Raw genomic sequence first — 13,111 nt, 5'->3', positions numbered from 1 at the left:
CACAGTCTCCTTAAGAAAGTCACTTCTTGGCCTGTGGAAGTCACCAACAAACTTAAACCTTATAACTCTAGACCCCCCCGATTATATGGACTCCCAAAAATACATAAACAAAATGTGCCATTACGTCCCATAGTGGATGGCATTGATTCCCCCACATATAAATTAGCCAAACATTTAGCCAAAACGCTCACACACTACACTGGCAACACACCATCACACATAAAAAACTCGGCCCACTTTAAAGCCAGTATAGAAAACCTCACACTCCAACACACTGACATAATGGTCAGTTTTGACGTCTCCTCCCTATTCACTAATGTCCCACTCAAAGAAACCTTTGAGCTCATCCAAGCCAAGTTTCCTCCCGATATCTCAGCCCTATTTCAGTTCACAATGAACTCAGGCTATTTCGTTTGGCAAGGAAAGTTCTACAAACAGATAGAGGGGACAGCCATGGGTTCACCACTTTCCCCACCCTTGGCCAATTTCTTTATGGAGACATTTGAAGAGAAAGCCTTAAACTCCGCCCCACAAAAATCCACTATTTGGCTTCGTTATGTGGATGATGTGTTTGCTATTTGGCCACATGGCTCAGATACACTCCACTCCTTCCTAACACACTTAAACAACCAACATCCCAGAGTCCAGTTCACCTTAGAAAAAGAGGAAAACAACACCCTCCCCTTCCTAGACACTTTAATCACCCGCCAGCTTGATGGATCTTTGGTTTTCTCTGTTTACAGAAAACCCACCCACACTGGCAGATACATTCACCAGCAATCCCCCCCCCCTCACAACAATATGGGGTGATAAAAACACTATATAACAGGGCAAAATTAATCTGCTCAGATGACAAGGCCCTGACTATGGAACTAAACCACATCCTCAACACTTTCTTAGCCAATGGCTACAACCCCCAAAAAATCCAAAAAATACTAAAACCTGTAAACCACAACCCCCCTCCCCCCTCCACAATAAAGACTACACCAAGTCTATCACTATCCCCTACATCCAGGGCACCTCTGAAAAAATAACTAATATCCTCAAAAAATATGACTTTACTTCCTGTTACAGACCATATAAAAAGTTGGCATCCCTTATCCGCTCTACCAAAGACCAACCACTTCCCCTAGACCTACCTGGTGTATACCAGGTCCCTTGCAGCTGCAAATTGTCCTACTTTGGCCAAACAGGCAGAACAACAAATATCAGGATTTCAGAACACCAAGACTACATCCGTTTTCACCAATACAGCCGCTCTGGACTGGCAGACCATACCTTAGATACCCACCATAAAATTCGTTGGAAGAAGACAAAAATAATCCATCGCAGCAAGTTTAAATACGAAAGACTATTCAAAGAATCTTCAGCAGCTCTGAAAAACGTTCCTAACCTCAACAAATTTGGGTGCATGAAACTGCCCCAAATTTGGGAGACTTTCATTTTGAGAACTTCAGCCCAACTGCCAAGACTACCAAATTAGCCCGCAAGAGGGCACCATTAGGACTTTAGGAACAAAATTAGTTCTGATTTTCTTCCTCATTTGCTTTGTTAGTTCCTTAGTGCACATACCATATCTTTATGTTCCCGAAGATGGCAATGTGACATTGCCGAAATATAGAAGTGATTTATTAAAGTTATCTTTAATTTATTTACTTTATATGCGTTGTCAATTCCGTAAATTAATTACCAGTTAAATTTGGGAACTGTTTGTTTTACTGCCTTTTTTTTATGCCCTCTTTAAATTTCTGCCATCTGTTCTCAATCTCATCTTTAGGGTAAGGATACTTGGTGGGATCAGGAACATTAACAGCAGTGGATTGTGGCAGTTCCTTGAAAAATTTATCTTGTATTTCTTGATTTTTTATGGGGGCCAAGATCGTATTTTTCTATGTATAGAGGTTTCATTGTTTTCTTTAATTTTATTGCCTTTAATGACCACAGGGTTGTTGTCTGATCCAATGTGGTCAGTCTGGGTATGTTTTGGCTTGTGAGATGTTATTCTGGAGTCATTTTTTAATCATTATATAGTCAATCTGGTTCCTACAGCTGTCTCTGGGACTTTTCCATGTGTAAAGTCTTCTAGGAGGTTGGCTAAATAAAGTATTTGCCATTACTAGATTGTTTTCTTCACAGAACTGCATTAATCTTTCTCCTCTTGGATTTCTATGTCCCAGGTCCTGGTTTCCCATTCAGGAAGAGATCTTTTCTGACCCTACTTCAGCATTTAGACCTCCCATAACGATAGTTATGTCATGTGATTTGACGTTGTTTAGTGCATTTTGAATGTCTTCATAGAAACATTCTACATCTTCATCTGGGTAATCAGAAGTAGGTGCATATATTTGGACAATAAAAATATTAAAAGGTTGAGCTGCAATTTTTAATGCAATTATCCTGTCACTTAAGGGACAAAATCCAAGTAAAGATTGCACAATCTTATTTTTTAGTACAAATGATACTCTATTCCTATGACTATCTCCACATGAGTATATAATTGAATGGCTCTTTCTGTTTATTTTTCCACTATCAGTCCATTTGACTTCACTGATGCCAGCAATGTTAATTTTCATTACTGGTATCAGTGAATTTTAAAAGTTTCTTTTATCTTGTGTATAATTTTGCTGTTGTTGCTTAGCCACATTAAAGATTTATTTTATGATCTTGAGTAATTTATTTCCTCTATTATAAGATAATTATGTTTAAAGTCATTGTACCAATTTCGGTACTACTCAGAGTTGACTATTATCATTGCTAATATAACATTTGTTATGGTGTACTGTGATTAACAGATATGACAATAACTGTTTGATATCATTCAAGGAACAAAAACTTTCATATACTAACATTATGCTCTAAGCAGGATAATGTTGTGTGCAGTTTTTTTTTTTTTTCCTCGTGGAAGTTGTGTATTAACCTGTGATGCCTAGTACAGGAGTTGGAAGCATTGTCATGTGGAGATTGTAGGTTGTTTTTATTCTTCTTTAAACTTGGCTCTCCAATCTGCCATCCACTTTTTGACCAAATATAAGTTGCCCATTCTCATGAAGAGGTTTCAGGGCCCCCCCCCCCCCCCTAGGAAACTATTTTTTCATCTTGCAAAACAGACAAATCAATCAGAACAACATATTTAGCAGATGTAAATACACTATCCTCGAAGGCCTTATTTGTTTCAGCTACTATTGCAAAAAATGCTTCTCTTTCTTCTAAAACATATGAACTAACTAGTGTAGCACTCTATCATTTACAGTAGTGAATAAATTAATCCAAACACTCACATTTTAAACAAAAATTTTAATTTTGCAAGAAAATAAGTAAAAAAATTAAACTCTAGCTTTACTTAATAATTTATATGTGCTCCTTTGTTCCTAATAAGTTCATTTATTTCCTTAGGCATTGACTCTACCAACATAGAACACATTTTTCTTAGTTTTTTTATCTTGAAACCATACTTTTATAATAGATTGTATTAAGTTATCCTTTGTATCACAATTTAATTTTCCAAGTTTTTTCACTATGGCCCACAGATTTTCTATTGGGTTAATATCAGGAGAGTTATCTGGCCACTGAAGCAGTTGGATGTTGTGATTTTTGAGGAACTCTTTCACTTTTTTTGAAGTGTGGCATGGAGCAAGATCCTGTTGGAAGATGAGTTCTATGTCTTTCTGGACCTTTCTAAACACATAACGCTATTAATAAACATTGTAGAGACAGTTAAAACACACAGCACTCAACTAAAATAGTCAACCAAAAACAAACTTGATGAAAATATGACTACTTCTGATTAATTTATTTGCTTCTGTATGTAATAAATACATAATTTTATGTAATATTTTTTACATAAAATTACATATGCATTACATAGATTTGTTATTATTTTTCTGTGTTCAGTATGCTCTTAAATTCTTTAGTTTAGATTCTAAAGTTCTTATAATTGGTAGTTGCAGATTTTGGAATGATAGCTGTTATATATTATATTTTTATTGTAGCTCTTAAGATGGCCTGCAATAATTTGGAACCACATATCAAGCGTTTATGTCATGATAGTGTTAAAATTGGAACTCACAATGGAACATTCCACTGTGATGAAGTATTGGCATGCTACATGTTGAAGATATTACCTGAATATAAAGATGCAACAATAATAAGGTGAAGTATTAATTTTTAGTATTATCAAAATAAGCAAGTTTTCCATTGTGTGCTATACCATAAACATACATAGTTTTTATTTGTAGTAAAATTTCTTACTGTATCTTGCTCTTGTGGCTGCCTTGAAACTTGTTACTTGACCCTCTCCATTGTCCTAGTTCAGGAGTTCTTTTCCGCTCCTATTAAGATTATTTCCATGGATTTTATTAAAGAAGTTAGCATTCTTTATGGCATAGTAGGTAAGAAGTAATCCTTTCTAGAGTATTTGGAATTTTTTTTTTTTTTTTACTCATAGATTATAGGTGGTCTCATCCCTTATCTTGATGTTTAGTGGAATAAAACAGACATATAAAACTAGCTAATGTTCCTCTGTATCGAACCTTGATAAGACCCCATCTGGACTTCTGTGCCCAATTATGGGCACCAGGGTTTCTTTGTGATGGGGAGGAAGTGGAGAGGGTCCAGAGACGAGTGACCAAGATGATAGCAGGTCTGTGGAATGAACCTTATGAGAATAGGTTGAAGATTTGTGGGTTGCAGAAATTGGACGATAGGCGAAGGAGGGGTGATATGATTGAGACATTAAAATTACTGAAGGGTTTTTATAAGATTGATCCAGAAGATATTTTTGAAAATATGACTGGTGGTGGGAGGACTAGGGGCCATGCATGGAAGCTGGGCAAAAGCATGGTTGACAAGGGTGTTAGAACTAGGTTTTTTACTTGGAGAGTGGTGAATGAGTGGAATAAGCTTCCAGAGTCTGTTGTGGGTGCTACGACCGTGAATGAGTTCAAGGCAAGATATGATAGATACTGTGTGAATGTTGAATAGTTGTTCCAGACATGATGTTAGGGCCTCCCTCGATGAATCTGTCGACTCTTTGGAGTTTCCCGGAACAATAATAATAATAAAAAAATAATAATTAGTTTACTAAGCCAATATTTTGCCTTGATCACCAGGGCATTTTCATGGGCACAAAAAGATATATTGAACACGTGCATGCAGGTACGCTAGTAAGAAGGTGAACACAGGCTAAAGGGGGCTCCTGCAGTCTAACTGGTGCCGTCTATAGTACAGTGATATACACTTGCTGAAGGTCTCAAAATTAATGTCTCCCAGATTTTTGGCACTCTGATACAGCTGAAAGTTTGAGGAATATTTTTTGTAGTGCAGTTGTAGATTCCAAAAGTAGTTTTCTGATTTAAATCTGTTTCTTAGGAAGGAGGTTTCCCCCTTTGATTCTAGTGATTCCTATCCATGGTATGGTCTGCCACCCTGTAATGACTAGCATAAATGGATGTATTTTTTTTTGTGTTTTTGCAGACAGATATAAAATTTTGCAGATGTAAAGTATTTAAGCCTACAGAAGCAAGGAATACTGTAGACCTCATAATGGTCTATATGGTGGAGAGGATCAATAGGTGAGTGGATATGGATAGCTAATTTTTAGTAAGGCCTGAAGGACATCTTCCCTCACACCTTGTGTTGATTATCCCACTAAAACTAAGAACGGTAGCTACATTCAGCATCATGTGATCACTCGCAGTTGTCATTTAAAAACAAAAAATATTTATGAGAAAAAAAAGTTAAATATACTTTCATTTACAAGTTCTTATAAGTTTCCTCTTAAGTACATTTGCATGTCACTTTCTTTGGAGAAACAACCCTAGTCTTCCATCATGCTTACATTCCACTTTTCCTGGTATAATTGCTCTGTTATTATAATGTATTAATAGAAATGTTTATGCTGCTTGACACTGATTGCACCAGGGTTTATGGGCAGAACTAGGTGAAGATAAAGTGAATCTCACTGACATCCTGGCCCTCATCTTAGGGTACTTTGTGCCAAATTGATCAACTTAACACAGTTGTTCATAAGTTTCATTTGGTGTACCAAAACCATTCAGTAATTATCACTGAATGATTTTCATGGTTTCTGGTTCTATTTTAGTGACCTTTTCTTCTTCCTCAGCTTATCCCACTTAAGTAGAGTTGCCCCCACATTATCCTGTCTTGGGCTGTAACCACATCTAAGTTCTTTGGCCACCTGCACATCCATCTTTATGACTTTTCTTTCCACATACTCATCCTCCCTCCTCTTCACATGGCCAAACCATCTCATCCTTGCCTCCTGTATTTTTTGCTCCTAAGTTCATAACTTTCACCACTCCACTTACATAGTCATTTCTCAGATAATCCTTTCTGGTCACACCACACATCCACCTAAGCATTCTCATTAAAAACAGAACAACTAATGAGTCAAATGTTCTATTTTAGTGACCAATTTTGAATTTTCTGTTGTAATTTGGAAGTCCAACAAATATACTTTCCTTAAGTTTGGCTTCTGAAATTTTTTTGAAATCTTGAAAGTAAATGCTGAAATGTAGTAAATTTTTGTCCAGTATTTTAATAACCAATCTTCAGTCTAGTTTAATATGCAGTGATAGTGGCAGAAATACTTTCCTGGTCAACATGGAACTGATGTTTTATGGTCTTTTTTGCCTGATGTAAAATCTTTTGTGGAAGGCCATGCTGTATTTCTCTCAGACCTTCATCAACTTTTATTCAGTACAGTTGTCCTTTCCATTTAATTCCTTGTAAAGAAATAGCCAGAGAATGGCTACCAGTTCTGACTTGCCATATAGGCACAGTTGACCCTCTGTACCTATTATTGCAGATGTAGTTTTTATTGTTCAAGGTGGAATTAACATAATCCAATCTGTCCAAAGTTGGCTAAATTAGAAGCACAAGGGACTTCATACACTCCATAATGCAGCTTAATCCTCTTGTACATCCCATGTATAAAGGGATGTACAAGAGGTTAATTCCACCTGATCAATAAAAACTACATCTGCTATAATTTGTATGGCAAATCAGGATTAGCAGATCATTCTCTGGATATTCTCATTCACACAACATGAGTTTAAAAAAAAAAAAAAACCCTCTCCTGCATGGAAGTTACTATAGGTCTGAAACTATTTTTAGAATCTGCATTAGTTATGAATCACTCCTTTACATCTACAAGTATGGCTGTATTAATTCCATGCTTTAAGCGTTGGAATAACATTCCATCAGTGTTTCATTGTCAGATAAGTTCACAATAAAAAGTGAAATAAAATGTTATTGAGATGCAGCTTTTTTTCTTAATTAAAAAAAAAAAGCATTTGTATTTCTGATAGTTCATAAGGGTTACTGAATGTTTGAGATGTGTGTATACATTTATTTTATACTTTTTTTCATTTCTGTAGATCGAGAGATGAAAACATTTTAAATGACTGCGATATTGTTGTGGATGTTGGTGGTGTCTTTGATCCTAGTAAGCAACGTTATGATCATCACCAGAGGTAACTTACATTCTGTTTATTATTATTATATACTGTCTTTGTTTGACTTTCCCAGTAAGATTGTTAATAATTAGAGATTTTTATTTAAAGGATATTATCATAATATTAATCTTACCGGCTGTGCCATTGTTTATATATAGGATTTTTATTTATTTTATTTAATCTCTGTATTTCTAACAATTATTTTTAATTTATTTATTGCACAAGGGTTCACTCCGATTGGTGCAGTGACCTTAACTATTGCTTTCAGAATCCAAATAATCACTGACCCAAGACCAAAATACAAAATAAACACATTTAATAAAACACAAACAATATATATACACTTCAAACAATATTACATAACTAACTACAAATTTAATTGGATCCAAGGCCTTTTTAAAAATAAACTTACACTTAAGACTAGACTAAACACTTTGTTTGCACAATGACAAAATGTTCATAGCCAGTTTCTTTCTCTGTTAAGGCCCTTTTCCGAAGATGTATGACTTTATTCTTCATTTTCAAGGATTCTTTCTCATTACTCATGTAGCACACATTAATTCTTCCTGACTCAATTCTGTCTCCTTTTTAGTAAAAATAATAGTTAGATCCGGCGTCCTTAATACAGATGAAACTTCCTAATCAGAGTTTTCTCGAACATTCCTTTAGAACATAAATTGCAATTTCTTCTTTTATTCACTAACGGACAATTTTAACTTTTCCACTTTAAAAAATTCGCAGTTCTATGATTCCCTTTTTAGAATCTACTATAAATCTTCCAATTAGCGTTTCCTCCAATATTCCTTTTAAAACGCCTATAGCAATATTTCCCTTTTATTTATCAATACTTATTCCACTTTAAACTTAATAGTTCCACGATTCCTTTTTCAGAATATACCATTATGTTTCCAAAAGTCTGCCGGCCTGTGTTCTAATTTCCTTCCGAATGCTCTTTTTGTTTACTCTATCCCGTTGCTTCGCTACCCAACTTGTCAGCTGTCAATCACACGTCAAACTTCTTGGCAAGCATGCGCACTCCGTGAAAGTGGCAAGCGAAAAACTAAATACAATGGCTGACACAGTGTCTCTGTTAGCGACAAGAGAATGTCTTCATAAAACACAACTTTTGATAATTTTAAACTACAATAAAATTCCTGTAAGTAATACAAATATCAAATCCAGTAAGTACATAAATTTTTTAAATGTTTTACATATCACTTTGACAAAACAATTTCAATAATGGGCACATCGCAAGTGCCGACAATACATGTTATGAAACTAAAACTGATAAACATTCTAACATAAACAATACGTAAAAATATTCAGAATTTTAAATTATGATTATTTTTACAAAAACATTTTAAATGACTGTGATATTGTTGTGGATGTTGGTGGTGTCTTTGATCCTAGTAAGCAATGTTATGATCATCGCCAGAGGTAACTTACATTCTGTTTATTATTATTATTATATACCGTCTTTGTTTGACTTACCCAGTAAGATTTATGCAAGTATACTTGAGAAATGGTTGAGAAGAATTGTGGAAATGAAGCTTGGTGAAGAACAAACTGGATTCAGGCCAAATAGAGGGTGTCAGGATCAGATTTTCACTTTACGACAAATAGTTGAGAAATCATCAGAATATAACAAAGATCAGTATTTGTTGACCTGCAAAAGGCATATGACAAGGTGCCAAGAGAAAAGCCATTCAAAACACTCCAGTTATATGATGTCAGTGGGGCATTACATCAAGCAATACTTAATCTTTATTTGAGTTGTAATTTCAGCAGTTAGAATTGAAGGAAGTGCAGGAAGATGGTTTTATGTTAAATCTGGTGTCAGACAAGGGTGTACATTATCCCCTCTGTTATTCATTATCTACGAGGGCTGTTCAATAAGTAATAAGACTAATTTTACTGTCGCAAAACCACTCATCACAATATTAATTTCTGTGGAATAAAGAAATGTTGCTGTCTGTATTAACAAAAGAGGTTGATAGATGGCGTATACGGGCTGATGGCTGATGTGCCAGTGTCACGTGACTAAACGCAAGCTTGTTTCGGTACGCCTATGAGCTGCGACCAGTCGTCGAAATGGAAGCATCCTTGGAACAGCGTTATGCGATTAAATTTTGTGTGCGTTTGCAAAAATCGGCATCGGGCACTTTTAATATGATTCGCGAAGCTTTCCACGATGAAGCAATGTTGAGGGCAAGTGTTTTTCACTGGCATAAAACTTTTAAGGAAGGAAGGCAACATGTGGAAGATCTTGAACGTGAGGGAAGACCTTCAGCATCCATCACAGAGACAATGATCAACACAGCAGCGGTTATCATCGAGGAGGATCGCAGAATTACAGTACGCCAGCTGCATGTTGTCCTGAATATTTCTGTGGGAAGTGTTCACTCGATCATGGCTGAACATTTGGGACTGAAACGTGTTTGCGCCCGATGGATTCCCAAACTCTTGACACTGGAGCAAATGCAGCATCGAGTGGATGTGTGCACAGAATGGAAAGAAAGACTGGAACAAGAAGGCGACAACTTCTTAAAATGCATCATTACAGCAGATGAAGCTTGGTTGTATCACTATGACCCTACAATGAAACTACAAAGCAGTGAATGGAAGCATCCGTCTTTGCCTACCCCCAAGAAAGCAAAAACTGTAAAATCGGCTGGTAAAGTTATGACCATAATGTTTTTTGACTACGAAGGCATTATTTATCAACACGCTGTAGAACCCGGGAATACTGTAAACGGCTCATACTATGCTGATGTTTTACGGACAATGGTACAGCACGTCAAAAGGAAGTGTCCATTGCTGAAGAATGGCTTCTTATTGCACCACGATAATGCAAGTCCACATATTGCTGGTTGTGTAGTGGACGTTTTGAAGAAGAACAACGTAGATATCCTACCACACCCTCCATACAGTCCTGATCTTGCACCGTGCGATTTCTAGCTGTTTCCTCAGCTCAAGAAACCACTAAGAGGCCGCCATTTCGAAAGGAACAAAGCATGTGTAAAAGCTGCGGAAGCGGTTTTGAAAGAACTCTCAAAAAATGGACTTTCACATGTTTAAGAAGTGGATGCAAAGTTGGGACAAATGCATCACTTCTCACAGTAGTTACTTCGAAAAAGACCATGTAAATGATGACGATTAAAGGTAATCTGTTTTCTGTATATATAACTTATTGAACAGCCTATGTATATGGATCACATTATGAAGGAAAGTGACATGAAACCTGATATCAAAATTGGATATGTTAATCTCAGTTCTTTACTTTATGCAGATGATGTTATACTTCTAAATAAATCCAGTACAAGTCTGCAAGATTCCCTGACTAAATTGAATAACTGTTGCAATAAATTTGGTATGAAAATCAGCAATAACAAGACAAAGACAATGAAAAGCGGTAGAAACATTGAAAATATCAACTGCATTTTGAATGAAGAACCTATAGAACAAGTAAAACATTTCAGCTACTACTTGGGCACAATTTTTAGTGAAGATATTAAATTTAATATGGAAATAGACAACAGAATCAACAAAGTTGGTATGGTTAGAAGTCAACTGAATAAATTTATATGGAAATTTGTCAAAACACTAAATTAGCTGTATATAAGACAGTGTTCAAACCAATTTTAACTTATGGATCTGAGAACTGCGTTAGAAATAAGAAAATTCCTGAGAAAGATTAGGGGTGTGAACAGATGGCATTAATGACAGCATCATATTAAAAATGAGGATATCGGAAAAGAACTTGTCATTGTTAGAATCCAGGAATGTATTAGCAGAGCTAATCTCAGGTGGTATGGTCTCTTAAACAGAATGGGAGAGGAAAGATTAGCAAAACAAGTGTTCTCTGCCAGGATATTATGGTATCCTGCCGTCAACACTCACAGATCTACAGTCATAAAATACATACTTAATCCTTCAATAGGAGGACTGAACCAGTCCTAGGGGACGGTCTAGGAATGGGGGAACTCCACACGAATAAATAAAATAAATAATATCCTGTACACCCCTTGAGGGTACGTCAGGAATTGGTGAAAATGAATGTGAATGGATTTCATTGTGAATAGGGATAGGTAAATCTAGACCCTGCTCTTTAGACCAAACATATTTTTTGCAAATCCTCTTCATATTTCTTAATAATTAGGATAGCATCACCTTAAACAATGAAAACCATCTGCCACCTAAAAAAAAAGAGTGTATTTGTTGCATGCTGTCCTAAATCAGGATTCATCAGTTTCATGTTTGCTATGGTAATACTGTAATATCACTGATTAAAAAAAATCCAACTTCATTTGTTATTTGCTTTTCATCTCCTATATTCATGATGTAGTTAGTTGACTTATTGCTTCAGAAATGCTAATTCAATGCTTTTGAATCAGCAAAAAAGAGATCAGTAGAATCTTTATTTGTTTGGAACAATCTGTGAAGTGTTATTAGAACTCAGACTTTGATACCCAAAGTCTTGTGCTTCAAAGTTAACGAAATTTTCACTTTTTTTTCATACTCTCCACTCTTCTGGTATTTATTGTATATTTAACCTATTTCTGAGAAGAGAAACAAATCTTTACCTTAGTATTGATATCCATTTATGATCAACTGTTGCAAACTACCTGAGAACATTTTCAGTTTAATGGATATGTCTGTTTTTGATTCAGTGGGAAAGTTTATATGGTGGAGGCAGAGAGTTTGTCACCTGCTTTTAATAATACTATGGAAAAGTTTTGGAAGCTCGCAACTGGTTGTTTTTGATATATTCAAGGCATTTAATAAGGTTTTGCTTAAAGTCCTCTTAACTCCGTGGAGGTCGCGACTGAAAAAAATGCAGCATAGGTCATGTGTATCTGAGTATAAACAGGTGAAATTTAACAATCATCCAAAATACCTAAGAGTTACCCTAGACAGAAGTTTGACATTTAAATATCATCTAGAAAATATTGCTGAAAAATTAAAAACTCGCAATAATATAATGCATAAACTTGCTGGTACTTTTTGGGGGTGCTGATGCCAACACACTGCGTACTACTGCACTGTCTTTGGTCTATTCTACAGCAGAGTATTGTACTCCTGTGTGGCTGAACAGTGCACACGCTTCTTTAGTCTGGCACTTTAAGATCTACTCCTGGCTACTGGCTCCCAACTCTCAGTAATATAGCCCCTCCCTCGCTCCTCAGGACCCAAGCCTTAAGCAAATTATGGACAAAAATAATAGAAACAGTTCCTTGCTTATCCACCAAGACATTTCCTTTCATACTTCACAAAGACTGAAATCCAGGCACCCTGCCTGGAGGAGTGCAATACAAATAAACGACCAGAACTTCGACCTATGTGAGTCATGGGGGAGAGTATTGGTTTCAACGTATACCTCCAATCTTCAAATTCCCATTTCAAATCCGACATCTCGTCTGGAGGGCTTCAATCTCCCTAGACCTGTCTGGATCACTTTAAATTGGATCAGAACAAGACATGGGCATTTCTTGCATAAATAGAGCTGGTCCGATACTCCAAACTGTGAATGCGGAAGAGGGATCCAGACCATCAATCACATTGTGCTTGAGTGCGCTATCTACTCATTCTCAGGTTCTAAAGAGGACTTTTTTAAACTGACCCATCCCTGGAGTGGA

At 36.2% G+C, this 13,111-nt stretch overlaps 1 protein-coding gene across 7 annotated transcripts in view; it reads left to right on the top strand.

Moving 5' to 3' along the window:
* LOC150095460 (MYG1 exonuclease) overlaps nucleotides 1–13,111 on the top strand; it is a 160,198-nt gene that overhangs the window by 34,536 nt on the left and 112,551 nt on the right. For all 7 annotated transcript variants that reach the window (XM_090410743.1, XM_090410746.1, XM_090410744.1 and 4 more), the window contains 2 exons: nucleotides 3,990–4,149; nucleotides 7,398–7,493. In XM_090410743.1, the coding sequence (XP_090266869.1) occupies nucleotides 3,990–4,149; nucleotides 7,398–7,493 (256 nt within the window). The remainder of the gene's footprint in view (nucleotides 1–3,989; nucleotides 4,150–7,397; nucleotides 7,494–13,111) is intronic.

The sequence above is a fragment of the Typopeltis vanoorti genome, chromosome 20 (genome assembly GCF_054136105.1).
Source record: "Typopeltis vanoorti isolate ZY-2024b chromosome 20, IOZ_Tvanoo_1.0, whole genome shotgun sequence".
Lineage (NCBI taxonomy): Eukaryota > Metazoa > Arthropoda > Arachnida > Uropygi > Thelyphonidae > Typopeltis > Typopeltis vanoorti.
This window is presented reverse-complemented; position numbering and strand designations above follow the sequence as displayed.